At 38.0% G+C, this 21,735-nt stretch overlaps 1 protein-coding gene across 2 annotated transcripts in view; it reads left to right on the top strand.

Moving 5' to 3' along the window:
- The window catches only part of TRHDE (thyrotropin releasing hormone degrading enzyme), a 222,951-nt gene that overhangs the window by 108,938 nt on the left and 92,278 nt on the right, over window positions 1–21,735 (top strand). For both annotated transcript variants that reach the window (XM_054807940.1, XM_054807947.1), the window contains exon 7: window positions 16,822–16,887. In XM_054807940.1, the coding sequence (XP_054663915.1) occupies window positions 16,822–16,887 (66 nt within the window). The remainder of the gene's footprint in view (window positions 1–16,821; window positions 16,888–21,735) is intronic.

Here is a 21,735-nt window from a genome sequence, read left to right on the forward strand (position 1 = left end):
CTTGGGAGGCTGTCAGAATTCAGCAAGAAGATTTGGGGTTTTTCATTACTATTTATTTTGTGGCAGTATCTGTATTGTGTTAGATGCTTTAAAAAGCGGAAGGATGTGTAGTCTTTGTCCTGTTGAAACTCTAGAAAACTTGTCAAGTGCTACAGTTAAATATAAAGTTTTTTATGCTTTTCTATGCATGAGAATTTTTCTGTCAGCTAGCAAAAACTCTGAAATCATTGCTGAACAGTGAGAGTGGAGGAACTGCCTTCTGAGGTGGTGAAGGAGTATGTGTTAAATTCAGGCAACTTCAAATTTGGGACTGAACAGCTTCTGTGCAGGAATGAGAGGGCTGCACAATTCCACCTTCTCCATCATATGACTGAGCTGGCTGTTACCATTTGGCCCCAAAACTGGTGGTTTCCATCATATCACATGATTATTCTGTGCTGCTTGGTATGATGTAGTGCTGTGCCCTACTGTCGTGACCAAATGTGCTTGATGTGTGACGCAGAGGCTGGTGCCTGCAGCGTTCTGCTATGAGGCCATACTGGAGCTCTCTGCTGGTGATTCAGTTACAAGAGTCTTTTGACTGTTGCCTTCGCATTTGATAATCTTTTCTTCTGCATCATTAGCTGCCTAACATCAGACTGTAACAAGACAGCAGCAGCAGAGCACTGACTTGCTACTGAACCTCCAGTTTATCCAGTGCTCATTCTGGGCTAGAGTCTATCCTCTCTTGTAGTCATCAGCAATAACTTTAACTTGATCCTCTTCCATGAAAGGATCTTATGCCTTTAAGGATGGGCAAATGAGAGTGTGCGTGTATGTGTCCGTTTAATAGGTATAGAATGTAATATGCAAACACAAAATACTTAGGAAAATATTTTAAAATGCTGGAGTTGCTCAAGAGCCCAAGTAACATTTTCAAAAATCCCTTAGCTGGCTTTGAAAACATTACTCTTGGTCAATTAAGCTATAATAGCCAGCAGCTTTTAGCATACTGAAGTATTCTCATTGTTTAAATGTTTCAGTCATATGTTTGCTGGTGATAGCTGAACCTCGATAGGTTCAGAGGCTTATCTCACATCAGCATCTTAATATTTCAAGCTAATTATTTTTTCTAATTAATATGATAATAGTTATATCACACAGTAAACTGTAATACTTGACACATCTTTTCATCTTATGAACACTTTGCAAACATTAAGTAATTTTCATTTACAGTGAAATGACAAATAGGACAGTAGGACACATCTGTATACTGTTAGCTATTTTATGCAGGCTAATAGGATCACTCTGTTTTCTGTGCAGATTAGAGTACAATCTCTGTCTTGTACCTGTCCATTTAAAGGTTCCTTTTTCAATGTAGCAGGGGCCGTGCCCAGTGGACATGGCTGCATCTTCACTCAGCTTCCCTGATGGCCAGCTCTCCTGAACCCTGGGTGACACTGAATGTGTTCATAGTGGGGCCCGATCCTGCACATTTTAAACCCATTTACCAGATCTAGCAAACCACTGTGAGGAATGGCAATGGAAGAATTTACTTACACACTTTCATAGGTGAAGAAATTAAAAGACCAACTCTTTCACCCATGAGGTCTTAGTTTTCCTGTCTGATAATTTGTCTGTCTGCTATTCTGCGTAACCATTCATCCTTTTGTTTTAGATACAAACAATCAAATAGGAAAAAACTTTCCTGACTGACCTCATAGCTGCTCTTTTCACTGTTTCTGTACCTTCCTCCAAATACTTGACACTGTTTCCTTCTGAGGATAAATTAGAGCAAATTTAACATATTGTAGATCTCACATTGTTTCATTCCTATGTAACCTTGTATGCATGCATGCATAGCTTGCACTTAAAATCAATTAGGGAAACAAGGTCATTTATTAGATAGCTAGAAGATTTCCCTATCCTTCTATCTCTCTAGTGTCTGTCAATATAACTACTGTGATGAATGGTATGTCAATAAAATCCGAACTGTTACACTGAAGGCTTTTACCTGGGCAGACATGTGCTCAGATATTTTCATGTGCCTCAAAGCCCTCCTTACACAACTAGCCCATGCTGGAGGGATGTTGTTGCTGGTGGTTTTGGGATGGCTTTTTGGTTATTTGCTGCTTATTTTTTAAATTGCTCAAGTATTAAGTTCTTGGAATTTTTTCCTCTTGACTCTAGTAAATTTTGGATCAGGAACATCAGTGAGGACTTTCCTACTGTCTTAAATAAAATGTTCTTTTTTAAACAGTCTAGCACTACCTGTCTTTTCCCAAAATTTTGGTATGGTTTTTTTCATTCTCTTTTAATTTTTTTTTTTAAATGTCCACCTTGTGCTCTTTGAATTGCATGGACTTTGAATTGTCCATGTCATCTGTTTTCTCTCTTCACAATTTTCTGCACGATATTGGAATGATGAAACTTTCTCCCATCTAATTTTTGTTCAGTGAGATGACAGTCATAGAATGTCATTGCCATTTCATTGTCTTTACTGTCATCAGTATGGCATAAATCAATTAGACACCATTAAAGTGCCCATCTCTGCTAGACACTCAGCTGTCATTTTAAGGATATGCTTCTTACTCTTTCTATACACTTCAGAGATGACCATTGAAACCATTCTATTTAAATGTCTTGGAGCTGAATATATTTTTCATTTTCACTTTCTTGTCCTCGATGATTGCACATGTTAAGAAATATCATGGCATAAACCCCTGAAGAATGGTATTCAGATAATCCCACAGGCAGAGTGAAACAGCACACAATGTTTTTCCACTTAAGCTGTTGAGGGTAATGTTTTGCCTCTTTCAAAAGCATCTTACTAGTCATTCTTCAGATAGGAGTGTGTCATCCTCCAGTAGGGCCACAAATATGTAGAGAAAAATGAGAAGTCGTGATAGTTCATTAATAAACAGTACCAATAGATGATTCAAGGCTCTCAAGTTACATCAGAGTGGATATGTCTTCCTAGTGCAGCTGGAAGTGAGGTAGTGTCCTCCCACGATGACGGGAAAAGTGGTTATATCCCAAGTGCAGCAGGAAATATAGCCTGTTGAACACAAGAGTGGATCTGAGAATTGTTAAATCAAAGCAAAAAGCGTGACAGCCTTTCCATACCAGAAATAACTGACAGCAGGAATCATAGCCCTGGAGAGCCGCATCAACAGAGGAGGAGAGAGTGCAGCAAGAATAACACGGGGAGCAACAATCAGCAAGGAACAACCGGCTGTAATAAAATGGAGAAACAAGACAGCTGCATCTCAAAGGGAGCAGCCAGACCCAGAACGGCGTGAGGGAGAGAGATCCCAGACAGGACTAAAGGAGTCATAGCCCTAGATGAGCAGTCACAGCCAGATAAGAGAAGGGATGAAAGGGCACCAAGGACACTGTAGAGAGCTAGATAATATCTGAAGTTGTTTCCGTCAGCCTGCTGCATGCTTTGAAGTGTGCTGGTTGAAGATTCTGGCAGCAATCAGAGCAGGCAAGACCAGTATGATGGAGCGTAACTATAAAAGTACCCCCAGTAGAATATGTCTTGGCAAGTGACAAACAATCATCAAAACAAGGAAGAGGATGACTGGAGTAGGGAAGAATATTCCTTTTTTTTCCTCCCTGTAAGAAAAATTAACTTCAACAGTGAGATCAGTTACTGGCCCTGGCTTTGTAATGCAAAAAAGTCGTTATTTCCTAAACCTTTATATGTCTAATTTCCTTTTCCTTCTTAACTGTATGCTGCTGCTTTAAAAATGCTTTTTTCTGCTTTATTTGTCAAGTGATGGAAGGAAGATATATTTCTAATAGTAATAAAGGGAGACCATGCTCCCTGCCTCCCCTCAAAGGCAATGTTCTGCATTAGGAAATCTGTTCAACTAAAAATTTGGACAAAGGAAAACGCTCGGCTTCCCTGTATGTTGCAATAACAGTTGTTGCAAAGGAGAATTTAAAGAAAGCAGTGGCTTGCTCACCCTTTTGAGTGTAATTCCCTTTGTTTACAGGTAACATGTTCTGCAAGAATGCAGAACAACAGGAGGGCTAACTGCAGTCACTGGAAAGGCTCTCTTAAAACTTTGTGCTTTTTTACTTATTGGCACTGTAATAACAAAATAAAACACCCCCCCCCCCCCCAAAAAAAAAATCTATTCTGCCCAATAAAACTGGGATTAGTATCAGTGTGAAATCCACTCAATCCATGAGTGCAATGAAATTGTGACAATGCGCATCTATGAAATGACCACAGAAAAGTGAGAGCAGCTTATTAACAGTGAAAGAAATACTACATAAATACTTATAAATAGTAAAATAGGTTTTTATTTTTAATTGTTCACTTAACTAAATCAATAACATAAGATGGTATCCAGCTAGTTAGAAGTCTTACAATACAATATAGGTGGCTTTACAACCCACTCCCTCACCACAGTGTAAAGGGAGAGCTTTTTGTTCTCCTTGACTAATTTAGCCGTGATGTTGTCTGTGAATGCCATTATGTCCTGGGTGCACGTTTGCATGATGCTGGTTTCTGTTCCATGACGTGTGAGCGCAGCAGGTCAGCGCCCAGATTACAGAAGGTGCATTTAGAAGCCGTTTGTTCGTAATGCATTGTAACGGAGGAAATATCTTGTAATGAAAATAGTTTCTTTCCATTTAAATAAAAAGGTTGTAGGTCATTACTGCTTCCAATATGAAAGCCATCGAAATTCGGACTCGGTGAAGCCTTTAGGTTCAAGTTCAGAGCTGTCCCAAGAGTGCCTGACTTGAAGTATGCAGGCTGTCCCGCTCCAGCCAGTGGCTGCTAGGACGTAAAACTAGGCAGGTGCTTCAAGATACTTAAAATACCTGTCTTAAATAAGGCATTAGAGCACCTTCCTGACTCAAAACAAACTGGCATTAACTTATCATGTTTTTTATCGTGTGCTAAGTATTTTCTGAAGAAGAAACGTAGAAACCACTGTGTGTGGTATATAAACAGGTGTGCACCTACAGTGCTTCAGCAACGTTACGTCCCCCCTGCTGAGAAGAACTGTATATGGGTTTGAGTTGAAATAATAAAAATGGAGCACAAATGTTAATAAAAGCATTGCATTTTAAAGAAGAGCTTGTTAGACTAGATAGGTCGGTCAGGCCAACACAAGGCAGAGCGACTGGGAAGACGCAACCTGTTGTGGTACAAGACTGTCTTCTGCCTGTTCCCCATCGAAAGGCAGCAGCAAACGGCAGCTCCCAAGGCCTGGAGGAGGTGATCAAAGCAGAAATAGCAATGGTGGCTGAAGACACTATGCCCTGCCATTATTTTTCATACTCCTTTCCCCAACAGGGAGCCTAGGGAACAAAATGGTGTGTCCATGTCTTGGATGTTTCCATGGAGTAAAATAAAGTGTTGATAAAAGTGGATGTACACGGAAATACCAGCCTCTGCACGAGAGTTCCTGAAACGCACTACCATTCTCTGGCTCTGCTTTGTAAAGGTAATTTTCCACAAAGGACAAAGCAGAAAGTACCTTCTTAAGCCTCTAAAGATAGTTTCCATTTTTTTGCCTGAAGGACTCCAAAAAGCAAATATGCCAGAGTGAAGGCAAGGGGTAACTTTTGCTGGCACACGTACTAGTTCTAATCAGTAAAACAAGAGCAACAATTACAAATGTTAAAGTAACTTGGAACAAATTGTAAGAATTGAAAATAGTAAATAAGCTGGAGGTAATGAAATAGAGTAAAAGAAAAAAAAACCAACTTGACATAAAAATATGACCAATATTTTGATCAAAATATGATTCTGCAGGACCTCTATTCAGGAGGAAAGTCTGGAACGTCTGACACACTGGTTTTTTTTTTGTTCTTGTTTTTTAAAGGTATGTTTAAGTACTGGATAATTTCTGAAGCTTAAAAGAGGTTTTAAAAAAGAGCAAGTAGAATGACATGTTTAACTATAGTTAGTTGCAAAACAGCCTTAGGCAAATGGATTGAGATTCTTATGTGGTATTTAGTTAACTAAAAAAAAAAAGGATATTAATCTTCATGCTTCATGGAAACAAACATGGTCGAACAGACCTGATTTCAATCTTTGATAAGATTAAATGTGCGATTGGTAATGATAAATTGTGTTGAGACATAGACTTTTAAAATCTTTGTTTTATTGTGGCATAATACTCTAGTTAAAAAACCATCAGTCCTATACGATATCACTACAGAACACATTGGCTGGCTTAATAGATAGCTGTGAGATCATACTGATCCCCAAGGTAGTCATCAATGGAGAATCATCACAAATTTTGAGTTTTATTTTACTTAATTTGCCTTTGGATTCTCTGCGGAGCTGGTTGATGAAATGGTGAGGCATTTCCTCTTTAAAGTGAAGTAACTGGCCATGTAAACACTTCTGTTAGTATTCATCATCAAAGGGAAAATCTTTGTCCCTTACTTCTAATGGAAAACATGGATTTGTGGAGCCAGTTTTGTTATTACAAGAGATTCTTAATACAGTGGATTTTAAGATAGCTGGTTTATTTGCTACTTGAATTCTGATGATGGCCCGTCTATGTAAATAATGTTGTCAACCTCTTGTGTTTGTCCATCCTTGAAGATTTCCTCATACAAGCAGTTAATGAAAAAGCGTACTGTGCTTTTGTCCTTGTCAGTGGTGTCAGAACATGTAACAGAGATTTTGGTAGCAAGGCCAAATAAAACTCCTGTTGTAAATGGGGTCCCGATAGCATTTTTTCGAGGCGACTGATACATTTTATTATTCAAGGAAAATGATGTGACAATATCCACCTGAAGAACATGATTAGTTATGGTCATTTACCCCTGAATTTTGTTCATTGTGTCGTGTTCCTAAAATTTGCAACAGAATTTATGTCTAAGACAAACATTTCACCAAAGCTCATCTTACCATCTGACCATTTTGGTATTATCCAGCCCTAGAACAGCTGTGTTTGTCAGAATAGAAAATGATTATGATTTCCCAGTGAAAAGCTCTCCTTGAATATAATGTTGCTTTTTCAGTGATGTTTTGGCATCAGAAAAAATGACCTTACAATCCGTAAAAACAACATAAGATGCCTTTATGCATCTTTGATGATTTAGCACAGTACATTACAGGTTTATAGGTATATTTGCTGATTTTAAAAATATTGGCTCATCCGCACTGTATGTAAAGTTTTAAAAATAGTGTAAGTTTAATTTCTTTATTAAAAGATATCCTGTTTTTATTGCTGAGTATCAACAACACATTAACTTGTGAGTATGCACTGCTTGATAAGCAAATACAATTTGGAAATTCTGTGTTACTTTAAAAAGCAAAGAAGATAAATTAAATGACTGATTTTTTTTTTTTTTATTTCTAGTCTGTACTGTTAAAATTAAGTAGGGATAGTTTTTTTGGGCTCCTTTTAATGAGTGTAGTCCCTTACTTTTTAACAATTTATTACCAAGTGCAGGGAAACCAGTCAGACCCAAATTCAGCCAAGTATGTAGTTATATGGTTAATTTTATGTGTGTAACCTGTGGAATTTAAGCTGGGTTGCTTACATGTTTAAGGTACTTCAGTATGTCACTAAATGGTGGCCCGGACTAAGAACTTCAGGATTAGGCTCATGTCACATTTTTTACTAGTATGCTGCATAGTCTGCATATACCTGTCTCCTTCCTTCCTTCCTTCTTCTTACGGCTTTTATGTGGTTTTCCAAAGGGAAAGCCTCTAGGAATTCATTTGAACATTTTACATTCCTGCCACAGGAAGGAAATCATAGGCACGTGTTTGCTTATTTAAACAAATACATTCTGTTATCCTAATCAAATAAGGAAGCATTCACACCCATCAAATTCACATGCACTAAGTTTCATTTTCCTTGTAGTATTTGGAGGTGCCGTTGAAGAATACAGAAAACAGCCAAACTGGTGTGTTACAGTGCTCAATATCTGAAAATGAAAGAGGGATTTAGTGCTGGTGACTCATGATACAGTCTAATTAATTCCCTGAAAAGAATTTCTCAGTGAGTACTTCTGCAGTTCCCAGAGATGAGATATTTTGGATAGAGACAGCTGAAGAATTCCAGAGAAGGCTTTGCAATTATCTCTGCTTTTACAGCTCGATAGGAGGACGTTAGCAGAGGTCTCTCAGGAGCCTGCCACAGTACCATGTTATAACTGATGGCATGAACAGGACACTCTTGTTCCACGACGATCAGGGTAAGGCCATATACTATGAAAGACGGTTCAGATTACAAAGGTAGGAAGGTAAAATACATTTCAGCATGACCTTCTGAGTGGGAGCCGAGGAATAGTTGGACTTCTCCTCTTGGGGAGAAAGGAAAAAAGCAAGAATGTGTGGTGAATATATTTGCTTAAGGAAGCACAGTTTAAATGCAATGCCTCGATTTGAAAGTGGTTACCCAGATTTCAGTTGTTCTTACAGGAGAACTAAGGGATGTCCATTGACTTGCTTAAGGTCACACCAGTCACTCAACAGACATTACAGACAGACTTCTCCCATCTCTTGGTCCTCCTCTTTAATGTGCTGTGGGTAACAGTTCAGTTAATTCAGTGCACTACATGTAATGTTACACAGCAGCTCAGTTGACCAAGTTTTTAAATAATTCATTTACACACATATGCACTATTCTGTATCTGCATTTGATCAAATTCTGCAGATGTAACTTAGTCAAAACATACTTTTTGTGTTAAATTTCTCCAGGATTTGACAGATTTCATTTTGGTTTTTAATTCTATATAAGAGTTCTTTTTTAAATGTCACATTTTTGCTACATGTTTGATGTACATTGTTCTTTCACTTTAATTCATGCTGTGTTTTTCCCAATAAGCTAAATTTCATGGGGCATCCAGCTGTGGTTGCTTAGTACCAACAAAGAATGATTGTTTTGGAAAACGTGACTTGGATATTACTTGTTGGCTAGTATTCACATTACAAAAATAATGTGCAAATGTGCATTCTTTGTATGAGTGCTTGGTAACATGCTCTTCTAATATTTGAAATGAACTTAGAATCACAGAATTATCTAAGATTTTCAGAAATAAAGAATAATGTATGAATTCAGGAACTTTGAACTGAAATGAAATTATACTCATTTACTTAAGAACCCATTTGATTGTGGATACCCTTAGGCTGCTATTTGACAGAGTACTGTAAAAATATGTTCAACATTTTTTAGAAAAAAGACCCAACTCTTATGCTGCTTTTATTACATTTGCAGTTCTAAAAAATCTTTCTTCAGCACGTGTCATGAAGAAAAGATACATTTCAACCATTATTCAAAACATATTAGCCAAAATTTGAAAGTTTTTTCATGATCTTAAGTGATTCTGCTAAGATAGTTTATGCCTGACTTGAGTATATCCAGCAGGTATGGTTCTGTCTTACTGGGTGCGGAGCCATGTCATGGCTAAAGTGTAAAAGGGGGACTCAGATTTTTAAGCATATAGCAAAGAAGTGCAATGAATTAGTTGTACTGGGCTTTCCTGCTGAAGAATGAGTTGATTCCCATGCTCGGTTTATTCTTTGTAACAGATAGGTTGCAGGTACTATCAATTTCAGGTAGATATATGGGAAACACTAACTAAAAGAGCTGAATTAGTTGTTAGGAAGTCTACAGAGCTGGGTGGCATCCACCTGCACCTTCTGAAGGTTACCAGTGAAGCTGCAGTGACGTAGACAATCCTTCCGGCGATGTGACGTAGACCGTCCTTACAAATGGCCACTGTGCCAGAGAAATGCTGGAGTGATGTACAGAACGGGCTCCAGGGGAAGTCCTGGGAGCTATAGGCTGATGAGTTTGACTGCCTTCTCCAGCGAGGTGGAGTCTCCAAAGGATATAATGAGTAAGGTAACTGAGCACATGGATACATGTTTTGGTCTTGCCTGCACGTAACTGCTGCAGAGGGAGATTCTGTCTCACTAACCAGCTGGAGTTCTTGGGGGTAATCAGCAGACACTGGATTTAAAAAAAAGTCTTTGCTAAGGCACCTCGCCTATAGCTCAGGGTAAATAGTTTAAGGAGGGAACTATTTAAGGTACGTGTAGTGTAACTGATTCATTAAAAAAAAGAATACTAGTATATATCAGGTATATATTAATAGCCATCCAACTTTGTGTAGTGATTCTCATCTTAAATCAGGAGCTCTTTATGAAGGAATGGTACCTTTGTGAATGCCTCTATGTGGTCTGAGCCTTGTTTTAATAGATGAAGATGAAAGTGATTATAAGACGTTATTATTGATAATAATAGCTCTAACAATCGTACGAATAAAATCTAGTGTAATTGAGACAGAGGGTAGAGTAACTCACATTGCCTTAGTTAGAGAGAAAGTAACCCTAATCTTGAATTGCAGGGATACCAGCATACAGCAAAATAACTGTAGGCCTCCTATCTGTGTCCCATTGTATTTGAAAACAAGCGGTGCTATTACATATTAATCAAGACTGATTTTGAACTGACTACTGCACAATAGAAGAATGTTAATAAATCACCTGTATTCAGTGTTGGTTTTGGTTGGATTTTTTTTTTGAATGAGAGAAGCAGCAGCAAAATGGGTAGGCGGAGGTTTTGTGGAAAATGGACATATTAATTTTTTATTTTTATTTTTTAGAAATTCAGTTATGTATTTTTTGTTGGTAGTCCAATGCTCCTCTCCTCAGCACTTCACTCCCTCCTTACACCTTGGATACCACGATGGTTTTATTCATACCAGCATGCTTCCTGATTTTAGTTTTTATGTCACAAAAGGGATCATTCTGAACTAAATAAAAATAAACAGCTTTCATTCTTAAACAAGGATGGCAAGGTGGACATTCAGTGAAGAAGAGATATGTTGAGGTCTGTGTAATTATTATTACTGATATTTGGCGTTACGTGAGATAAATGGATAGGTGAGCCTACAAGATGCTGTCTCAGACTTCGCAAACTCAGGGAGGTTTTTTTGCACTGTTTACGCTTTCACATTTTCTAAGTTGCAGGATAAAATATCTTCAGAGGGATTCATATCATCTCACTTGGGATGTTCATTGTGTAGACTCCTGCAATTGACTCTAAGGTCCCTGTATCATCAGTGAAGATGAACCGGCACTTTTAGGGTGAAATTCATCTGTCCTATTTTAGATGTGTGCCTTTGCATGAGATGAATCAGGATGAGCTGAAGTGCTTGCTTCTCTCTCCATTGCCTTTAAAGGGAGTCTAGGCAGCTGGCTCAGCTGTATACAACTGAGTAAGCATCAGATAGCTATGACGTAGGCATCTGTGTTCAGTCAGATGCATCTCAATCCTACGGTTAAATCAAAACCAACAAAACACACAAAACCGGAACCAAAAAGAAAAAAGAAGTTGATGTTCTAGGAAAAAACGTCAAGTTTTGGTGGGAAGGAGGATGGAAGAGCTGTGCTTTTTCTGTGTCAGCCTTTTATGGTCTCTTTTCCTTCCCCCACTCCAACACATTTACGAAACAATAGATTATTTCGCCCTCACAAGAGTCAGCTGTAGTTCATGGTTCTTGTTTTGTGTTGGTGACATTTTTCTCTCACGAGCATTTTTTAGAATACCAACATAATTTTGGTACTTAAAAGAATAACACTGAATGAGTTTCCAGCTCATTCGTATCTTCTCACACATGGCCCCTTGCTCTTGCCTCCTAGCCTCTACATAATCCTATGTGCTGGTTTACTGATTTTTGTATTGTTCCCTTCACTGCAGCTGCTTCACCAGTTCATTATTTCAAGTGCTTTTCTTTGCTGTCTGCTCGGTACAGAACATCCACCTTCAGCTAGCAACCACACTGCCCTCTCCTGAGGGCCCCCTCTTGAATACCTGTCTTTGCTGGGTTTCTTATATGTAAGTATGACATGTAGAATAAACCAAGATATGATATATGTATATATAGAAAAGGATGGCGACACACCAGTTTTCTATCTCCGCAATTCAGAAATTCTTGGGAACTACTTAGTAGCACAGAACTTTTGTAACAGAGTGGGGAATCAGTCTCTGTACGGCCTTTTTGGACAATGCAGTTGAATTAATCTTCTCACCTCACTTTAGATGTCTGCAATGCAGATATGTACATATGAGCTAGTCACCCAAGGCTACTTTTGGAGTGAATTACAAGAGATGGGTGCTTTTAGGGTACAATTCTCCCGATCTGTTTGGAGGTCGACTTTAAGATGAGATTAAGTGCACCCAGGCGTGACCGGTGCTGTCCACTGACTAAAGGAAGTCTAAATGACTGAAGTAATTGTAGACACAGACGCTAAAGATACTTGCATTGAGTCAGACGTATCCCCTCCCATCTGATTGTATAACGGTACTGTGTTGTGTGCAGTAGTCATATTTTTGTGGGTTCATACTTTTGTGGGTTTGTACATCAGACTTTTCTTTTTTCCCTGTTAAAGACAATTTCATTTGGTACTCTCTTTTGTATAAGAAATGATTACAGGATGCAAGTTGCAAGTGAAACAATTAGTTAAAGAATTCAGATATAATAAAATTGGATCATTCAGTAAGTCAGATAATTAAATGAACTTACAATAATTGTGACCTGTAGTGATGTTACAGGATCAAAAAATGTAGGAGTGGGTCTTTAAAAATTAGGTTCATTTAATCTGAGATCAAGGTTGCAATCATGCTATTTTGTGTTGGCATGGAGAGAACTAGACGGAATGCCTTAACTGTGACTCTGTATTTTGTAGATTTCAAAGACAGAGACTCATACATAAAGGAAGTTTGCTCCTAATTTTAGTTATGGATGGTCTTTACCATGGTGTGAGAGTGCAAACAAGTTTATTCAGGGAAAGAAAGAGCATAAACTTCCAGCACGTCAGGCAGTGTTGGCTAATTGCCCATGAGTGTGCCTTTTCCCTAGAGCAGTTGCAGAGCAGGACTGTGTGTGCAGTTAAGTTCCATGGAGTAGCTGACACATGCTACCCCCCTTTCCTATAGTAGTGGAGTCACAGTGCTGAGGCGGAGGAAGCTTCGACTGTGTCATAGGTTATAGGAGGAGCATGCTGGTGATCTTCGATGAGTAATTTCACTATGACATGCCTCAGTTTCCCTTTAATTTGGAGCATCTTGATATCAGTGTCTTATGAAGCACTTATGAGATCTGCTAATGAACAGTGCTTCATCAGAGCCAGGTAGTGCCATTAATCATTGACTGAATATCTAGTGTATTTGTGAGTAGACTGTTATTAAGATGGGGTACAATGGCTTAAGGTGAGTCAGATTTTACACTGGCGGGAGCATAGGTACATTTTCTGATTAGGAAAGAATTGCTTTCCACTAGACCTGTTAAACCAATGTGGTTTAGCTCTCAGCAAGGTACTGAGTCATCCACTGCCTGGAGGAAAGCACTTAAATCATCAATAAATAGCCATCCTGCCCTGTAGGAGAGCCAGGTTCACTTCTCAAGACTCCCTGTGTCCTGCGTTGGACAAATGTTGGCAGAGCAGAAGTCGCCCTGAGAGTGAAGTGGGGAGCAGATCAGATGCATGCCAGGGCGTTCAGGGAACAATGGTGAGAGGTTCCAGAGGGCATCCTCTGCAGCAGGATGGATTTGTTGTAATTTAGGATTTTTCTGTAGGTTTAGGTCTGGGTCAGAGAAGCTTTCAGAAGGTATGGAAGCGTAGATCCTCTGAACTCCATCTAGTTCACTGCTTCCTAGGCGGGTAGGCAGTGAAAATGCTAGCACACTGGGACATTCAGATGACCCCAAGGATATGTATTCTCTTACTCCTGTAACTGAACTTACTGCACATACCTTCTTTACCTCCCAGGACCCTCTGGTTAGGGTCATCTTCCAAGCTCCTCTTTTTAATAAGCTCCTCTTCCTTAAGCCATTTACTCTGCATACCTCTTGCTTTTTATCCGTCTGCCTGCAAACCTATTTCTCTGCATCTCCACTCAGAGTGACAGTGTTTGCTGCCTTTCCCTTTCCTTCCCAGAGCTGAGAATGTATTGATTATTTCTGCTTTTACAAATGTATCCCTGTCCTCTGTTCTGCCTGCTCTCAAAGTGCAAGAAAGGTGAAATGAGTGGTTTCCTCCCTTTTCTTCCTCCCATTTCTTTTCCCGCCGCACCAAGGGCTGCATTTGCTCCCATTTCTCCTCCCTTCTCCCCAAGACAGTTTTTTTCCTCTTGAGTTTCTTTGGTTTTGTGTTTTCCCCTTTTTTTTTAGCATCCCTTCCCTTCCTCAAATAAGTCAAGAAGGCATTTACTTTCCCTGCGTGGGGAAGATGGCAGAACTAGGACAAGCATATTGTTCTGGAAGCTGTAAGGAGGACTTCTGGGTTTCCTGAAGGTAATTAATTGGTAGAAAGTACTTCTAAAGTAGCTGTGAAAGGAGACTGATCCTGAGATAGTCCTGCCTTTGCACCGTGATCTCTTACTCAGTCTTTGCTTTTTAAATTTTGTTTGCTGCATAAAGGTCAGCCATAGTTCCATCCAACATGTGGCTAAATGTTACCTGTGAGAGGAATTCTATAGGTTTTTTACGTGTATCTGACAGTTCTTGGTCTCTGGATAGAAGACGACTCTATGGGCAAGATCATAGGAACGTATTCGCTTGCTTACTTCTCACAGAAATCAGTAGAGTTAAGGTGCCTATATAAATACATGTCCATTGCCACTATGTGAAATTTAAACTGTGAGAAAGAAACAAAGGAACCCTGGAATACTAACAAGTGAGTAGGAAGAGAGATGTGTGATGAGTGGAAAAATGACTGTTGTTAAGTATTTAGGCCGATCTTTTTTATATTTTATATATTTTTGGTTCTGTTACAGATATTTTTTGTTTTCCTGCCCAAGTTACTTACAGGATAAATAGGGTCTATTTATTAGATATTTTTTTTTTTGGTCTTCTGTTTATCTGATTAGACAGATTCATCTGCTGTTTATCTGCCTAAACATCTCTGAGAACTTTACTCATTCTGTTCCTCTAGTAAAATAAGAGTAATAATGCTTCCTGACCTATGGTCCTGTCCACTCAGGTAATAATGTTTCAATAGGGATTATTTTCTATGCTGCTGTGTGTTCCAGATATGATTGGTCTCCCAGTAAGATTATGTACCACCATAAAAACATAGCATAGCGTCAATAATGCAAACACCATCTTTTGGTTTATACACTGTTCAATTCTTATAAGCAACTACAAATGTCTGCTCAATTAATGATTTTTTCTTCTTTTTTTTCTTTTTTTTTTTGCTTCAGTTTGCTAACTGTATATATTATTTGTTGTTGCTGCCTATGTGAAGAATTTGTGGTGTTTTCTTACAATTTACTAATAATTTACAAATCTTTTTTATTTATGTCATTATTTCAGAATGTTGGTTATTACAGGTAATCCCTTCAGTACTTCAAAAATAGTCACCTTACAAAAAATCAGTGGAACATGTGTAAAATGGTCTAAAAATTGGACAACTGTTAAATTCCAAAACTATTCTGAACTTTAATCTAGCAGAAAAAGACATAAAATCTTCTTCTGAAAACTGAAGCTAGAGAAAATCAAATTAGTAAAAAGGTGCACATTTTCATTGTGACAATAAATATTAGTTGAGACAAGTTATGTAGTACTGTGAAACATTTTCCTATTCTTGAATCTTCCTAAAATAGATGCTATTGTCTAAAGAGAAGCAATAAGGTTTTTGCCTAAATTACTGTTTGACCCCTATTAACGCAGGAAGTCTGATTACATCGTTGTAATAGTCCTTTTGGCTTTAGAACCTGTGAATTTTTCAGTCTGTGAAATTTTTTTTTTTTTTTAACTATTTTCTAATTGAGCATTAGTCTAATTGCTGAACCTACATCTGTAGCTGCGGTTGTTGAGTTCTAGCACCATGTTTTCTTATGGCCTTTCATTTGCTGATGTTAAATCAAAAGTGTCCTCCCTCTCGTGCAGCGATCTGTACTAAATATTACATTTGATTAATGGGATAAGAAGGCTGGTTGTCTTCAAATTGGGTTGTAAAGCTGGATGCTATAGGTAAATCATCAAATGCGATCTGCAAAGATATTTCTGCTTGAAATGGAGCACTTCTGCAAGGGGAAAATACACAGCAATTGTGGTTCTGAGAGGGAGTAAGAAGACACAAAAGGGATGTCTTAAAGAAAGCTGCTCTGGCAAGTGTCTATCTGTTCCTTGGTGTAAGTACTGAGAATTAGAATCACCTGTCAAACAAAAGAAATTTTTTACATCTGTCTGTTTTGCCTGAAGGGGCAAAGGGATAAGAACTGGTATAAGTAGAGAAAGAGTGTTATGCAAGCACTTACCTCTTTGCATGACAGTGTGGGGAATAAGCTGACTATTAATAAGTCAAATATGGATATCCACGTCTTATAAAATTCTTATGAAAACGATCCACTTCCAAATCATCAGATCGCGAAGGCTTTTACAAAGGAAAGTAGTATCACTAAATCCTGATTTACAATAGTATAACAAAGGTAAAAGTATTATGAATAATCACTATGGTAGAATTTAGCATGGACGTTATTTTTTGCCCTCATTTAAAACTGTGCAGTACTGCTGAGTGCAGAGAAGGGCTGGGGGCACCCAGCTTTGGAGCTGACACATCCGTGCCCCAGCAGTGGAGAGTGTGTTTTATGACCTGCACCTTAGTCAGTATACAAGGCAGGACAGTAACAATATCAGTCTACTTCCTCACTTCTCCTCGTAAGCATTTGCATCGTCATCTCTCTCTTTTTCATTCCAGCACAAGTAAAGATTATATTAATCGCAAGTTTCTAAGATGATAAAGTAGGATGGAAATGTCTACTTCAGATTGTTATTATTGTGTAATACTGACATGCAAAGCTGGTAACTTCTTTTTTTCTCTGTTATTTCCCACAGGGTGCAGCTCTAATTCGAATGTTAGCTAACTTTATGGGTCACTCTGTATTTCAGATGGGCTTACAAGTAAGTAAAGGTATTTCTGTCTTTGTGTAGGTGTGCATTTCGAGCAGTTGCGCTCTCTCTCTCTTTCTCTCTTTCTCTCTTTTTTGTTTTTAAACTGTATTTGCATCTATTTGTGGAAATGTTTCTTTACTTCAGTACCACCTGAGGCACCAACACGTCCCTGAAGATGAATTTGATGGAAGATGCTGAGTAGTGGCACACACAAGGCGGTGCCCCCACTTCCACCTGTATTTCTTGGTGTGTCAAGCGGTTGCAGTTTAACTGGCACACAGTTTTGCGTCCGTTTTGTGTAGATTGCCATGTAAAAGCCATTTTATCCATGTGGCAACTGTGTGAAGGGCTACCTGAGGAAAGAGCCGCTTCTCTTCAATTGCATTTGTATGCTGGTATAACAAATAATAACAAGTGATGTCAAGCCAGCTAGAAAATACACAGCCCTAAAACTAGTAATGCTTTTCAGATAAATATTTTTGCCTTCCCGGCCCCCATAGCAAAATCCTTGAGCTTTATTTTTACCTTTGATAAGCATTGAATGCTCTCTACCTTAATGATGTTTTGAAAACTCGCTCTGCCTTTTAAAAGAAATTTAAAGAGGTACCATTTCTGTACGAAGAGAAAGAAATTCAACATGCTGATTGCCAAGGATGAACTCTTTTCAACAATAATTCAGCACAAATGAGTGTTTCGTAAACTATTTAAAAACAAACAAGCTAAAGCATAAAAAACAATGCAACTCCCTCTATTCCATTGAAATCTGCTTGAGTAAATCATGTTACAGGCAGCTGTGATTGATGAATTATGTATGATGCAGCCTGCTACTTAGAAGTGTCCTTTAAAGTAAATTGATGTTCACCTGAAATACAATTATGCTAAGATGGAAAGAGCAATCAATCTTATCTGTTCTTAGTAAGCTTTTCATTTTGAAATTTAAATAAACTACATCTGGGATCAGGTCATTTTTTAACAGAATAATTCTACCTCTAACCAAAATGAATTGGAAGATAAAATATAAAACAAAAGTTAAATAAATGCATTGGCTGTGTCAGAGAGGTGTGTTCCATGCAGTAGGCAATGAAAGGAAAGCTGCTGGCGAAATATGGCTTTTTGGAGAGTTTATAGGACATTCAGGGTTTGCAGGATAACATATTCACAGGACCCAGTTGGCTCATTTTCTTAGTTGTAACACCAGGTCAGATCAGTTAGTTAATCTTATCCAGGTAAGAAAACTTGAAATCAAAAGTTTCCTTCGTAAAATATTGTTTATGTCAAGGGTAAAACCGTCATCTCATTTACGCCAATAAGACTTCCGTCCTTAGTCCAGCAAATTCCATATTCCAGGCAGAAACTTTTGCCTGCACAAATATATTCATATAGAAATTCAATAGCACTTTTTTTTGGCAAAAAAAAGTATGTCACTTAGGGCTTCAGGAGGGGAAAGTGGTTATACATACATCTCAAACCTCCTTTTTCTATTTTCTTGTACGTTTGTCTGAGAAATAACAGTGTGAAAGTTGTCCTGAAATAAATTTAGAAAAAAGTTCAGATCAAAGAACAGGGCTATGCAGGGATTAAATAATCATAATTACCATGAAGTTGTAATAGAGCTTTGTTTTTTGAGTGGTTTCCTATTATTTCTGCTTTTCACCAGTTCTGCTCTAAATAGAAACTCTTCTGTTTGCTAATGAAAGTCTATGAAAACTCTAACTGTGAAAAGCTGACTAGTGAAAGTCTTGGCATCAGTTCAGTAGGAAGATGATGTTCTAACTTCTTTTATAAAAACTATTTGAAATCCAGATATGGATTTTCCATGTGTATGTCTTCAAGTTGAACAACGTGAAGTTCATAAGCTTGTTCATAAGCTTCAAGTTATACAGTTGGAAATGTCTGTCAATTATTTAATTCTTTTTGTTTTGTAGATCTAACAAAATAGTGCTCCTCCACTGTAGAGTTGGGAGGCTAGCTTTGCTAATGATAAGGGGAACTGGAGGACTAGTTTACCTCGTCTATCATGCATTCATTTAGGCTTTTTAGCTCTTTAGCTGTGGTACCATTACTTGGGATTTAGCATTGTGTTCCTTTGAATTCAGTTTTATCATAGAATTCTAACATTCAATTAAATGGCCTTTCTGAAGGATAGCTGCAAAATCAAGTCTTTATTACTACTATTTATAAATCTCTTCAAATAACAAATACTCTGAAAGTGCACTTGATGTTTCATTCCTCCTGGCTCATTCGAATGGCTTGCTGAGTAACTGAGTTCTGAAGGACCTTCACTTTATCTTATTCGCTTTATTTTTCATTAGCCTCCAGTACATGGACCACAATAGCGTTAATAACATTAATATTCCTTCAGTTCTTTTTAGTGTATCAGGTATGTCCTTAGTGTTTCACGGATGATGAAAAAGAGTATTCCTGTAGTCTTATTACACTAGCGTAAACCATAATGAGTAACCCTTTATTTGTGTTTGCGTTGAATGTTTGTGGTTTCATTGATATCAAGGTATGATTCGTCATCTAATTAAGAGCTACAGAATTAGAGTTTTTATATAAGAGAAGCTACCACAAATAAGCTAACCTTTGGGTTAAGGGGAGGAAAAGATAAGATTTAGAGCAAGAAGCAAATGGGATAGCTACCTTTTTTGTTCCCTACCAGTTTTTTCTTAAATCTAATTACATGCTCTCACCTGCCAGGTGGACTTTCTGAAGAGCAGATCAAGATAGCTCAGGGGAGAAAAATCCCTTATATGTCAAAGAAAACAATCAATTGTGTTAAAAATGAGAAGAGAAAAGTTGATGAAGGAGAGTGGGGCTCTTTGTTGGATATTCTTTAACAATGAATATGAGCAAATGTACAAAGGTACATATGATCCCTAACAGTTCTGTTGAGGAGTCTGCAAGGAGGTAAAATTGTAGTAGAGATGCTCGGTTTTACAGCGCTGGTGGCTTTAGAGAGATTCATATCTGTTGAGAATAACCGGCCTGTTCCTGTCACGGTAAATATACTGTGAAAGACCATTGGATTATAGTGTGGAAGTTCCACAATAAAACTGCAGCCCGAGAGACTGCCTAACGAAGGTATGATTTTCTGGAAGCTCTTCATAGACATGTGATGTCTTGAATCATGTGATGTTTTCAAACAGATGATTTAGTAACAAAGCCAGAACTTTCACACTGTTTTCACATAGCACTCCACAGACAAAACCAAAAGAAAAAATATTTATATTGATTGTAATGTATAATTGAATAATGACAGTAATGGCCATAGCTGGTAACACTTGCACACAAGAAAGTCACAGCTATTGTTTTTGTAGAAAATGTCTAATAAACCTTTCCTTCTCACAGTAGATGGTTTCTTTCTTTGTAAAAGTCCCAACATCTTTCATGATGTGAAAAGTTTCTTATGCTCCAGGGAAATTCAAGAGGTGCATGTCACTGAATGCCAGTACTCTTCTTACAAAGTGTTGTTGCTTTACAGTCAAAAAGCCATTAATCAGCTTGGACAGTGATTAGAGTATGAAGAGGCTTGGTCAGCACCACTTGCTCTGATTATGTTTCTGAACTGCATAGATTGGTAGAGGAAGAAGACATAAGTTGGCCTTATTCAGTCATCACTCAAGGCAGTAGTATGCAATATAATATTAGATTTGTGTGAGATTTCCATCTGTAGGCTGTTGTTTCTAGTCTGTGTCCTTAAAACAGGCAGTTGCTTACATGACTGGTGTCACTGTATTACATTTCCTGGAAGGTTTTACTGCTTTACAGCAAGGTCTATTTTTTTCATATTAAATATAGAGAGAAAGCCCAGTGATTTGAAGATCTGGTACTTAGATGTGTGTAAAGAGGCACCTCCAGCTCTTTAATGAGACATTTCTGCACTTGTTTATTTAAATTTTTCTTGGTTAGATTATTTTGGAGCCTCATCTCTATTACTGTACGTTTGTCAACACTGCATTTCATTTGCCATGTGGCAGCTCATTGATCACATAGATCTGTATCCTTTTGAACTTCACTTGCTGCTATGTATGTGTTCATCACTCACTCTGATTTAGTGCATCATCAGCAGTTTGAATTAGTTACTGTAGGAATCTCTGCCTCTGTGATAAATTAACTGCTTTTGTACTTTAGGCTTCATATTGTACATTTGGAAGAAGAATTTCCATACAGTGCTTTGGATATACGCTGTCTTTTTTGGTGCTGTTGAGTGGCCACTGTATTGAAACAAATTGGTCAACCTTTCAAAGGAGCTGTCTGGGGAAATGTGATGTGCAGGCTGTTAATACAGCAAGGTTCAGATTTCAATCACTTTTTACTATCATAAAACTGGCTAGTTAGACTTACTTTCATCCGCACTGCTTAGTATTACCTGCTTTTTAGATACCTCTGTGCATGCCTGTGTTCTGTTGGAAGTGTGGCAGTCAATGTGAAACCTTATCAGAAACTTTCTAGGTGTAAAATAAAGCTCTAATGTGCTATTTTCCATATTGTTTGCCACTTCTGTCCAAGAATCTAGTAGTACAAGAAATGTATTCATCTGTTTCCTCAGTATTTTGTAATTATTTTTTTACATAGTCTGTTAATCAGGTTTCAGTGTACCCATTTTATCATACCTATTTATTATATCTTTATTTCCAATTCACAACAGTTAGCTGAATGCTGTTTAAAATGAGAAAACCTTATAGACTTCTTAATAGAGTTTCTGTAAAAAGAAAAAAAAAATCAGACACCTTAAGATCAGGCTCAGTGAAGCAATGAGCTGCGATGCTGTCCCTGGATCAACGGTGCACCTGGAACTACCTGGAGTCTTCCTTTGCTCAGAGGGAGCATGTAACTTTTGCCACCAGGCAAGAG

The sequence above is a fragment of the Grus americana genome, chromosome 1, assembly GCF_028858705.1.
Source record: "Grus americana isolate bGruAme1 chromosome 1, bGruAme1.mat, whole genome shotgun sequence".
Taxonomy (NCBI): domain Eukaryota; kingdom Metazoa; phylum Chordata; class Aves; order Gruiformes; family Gruidae; genus Grus; species Grus americana.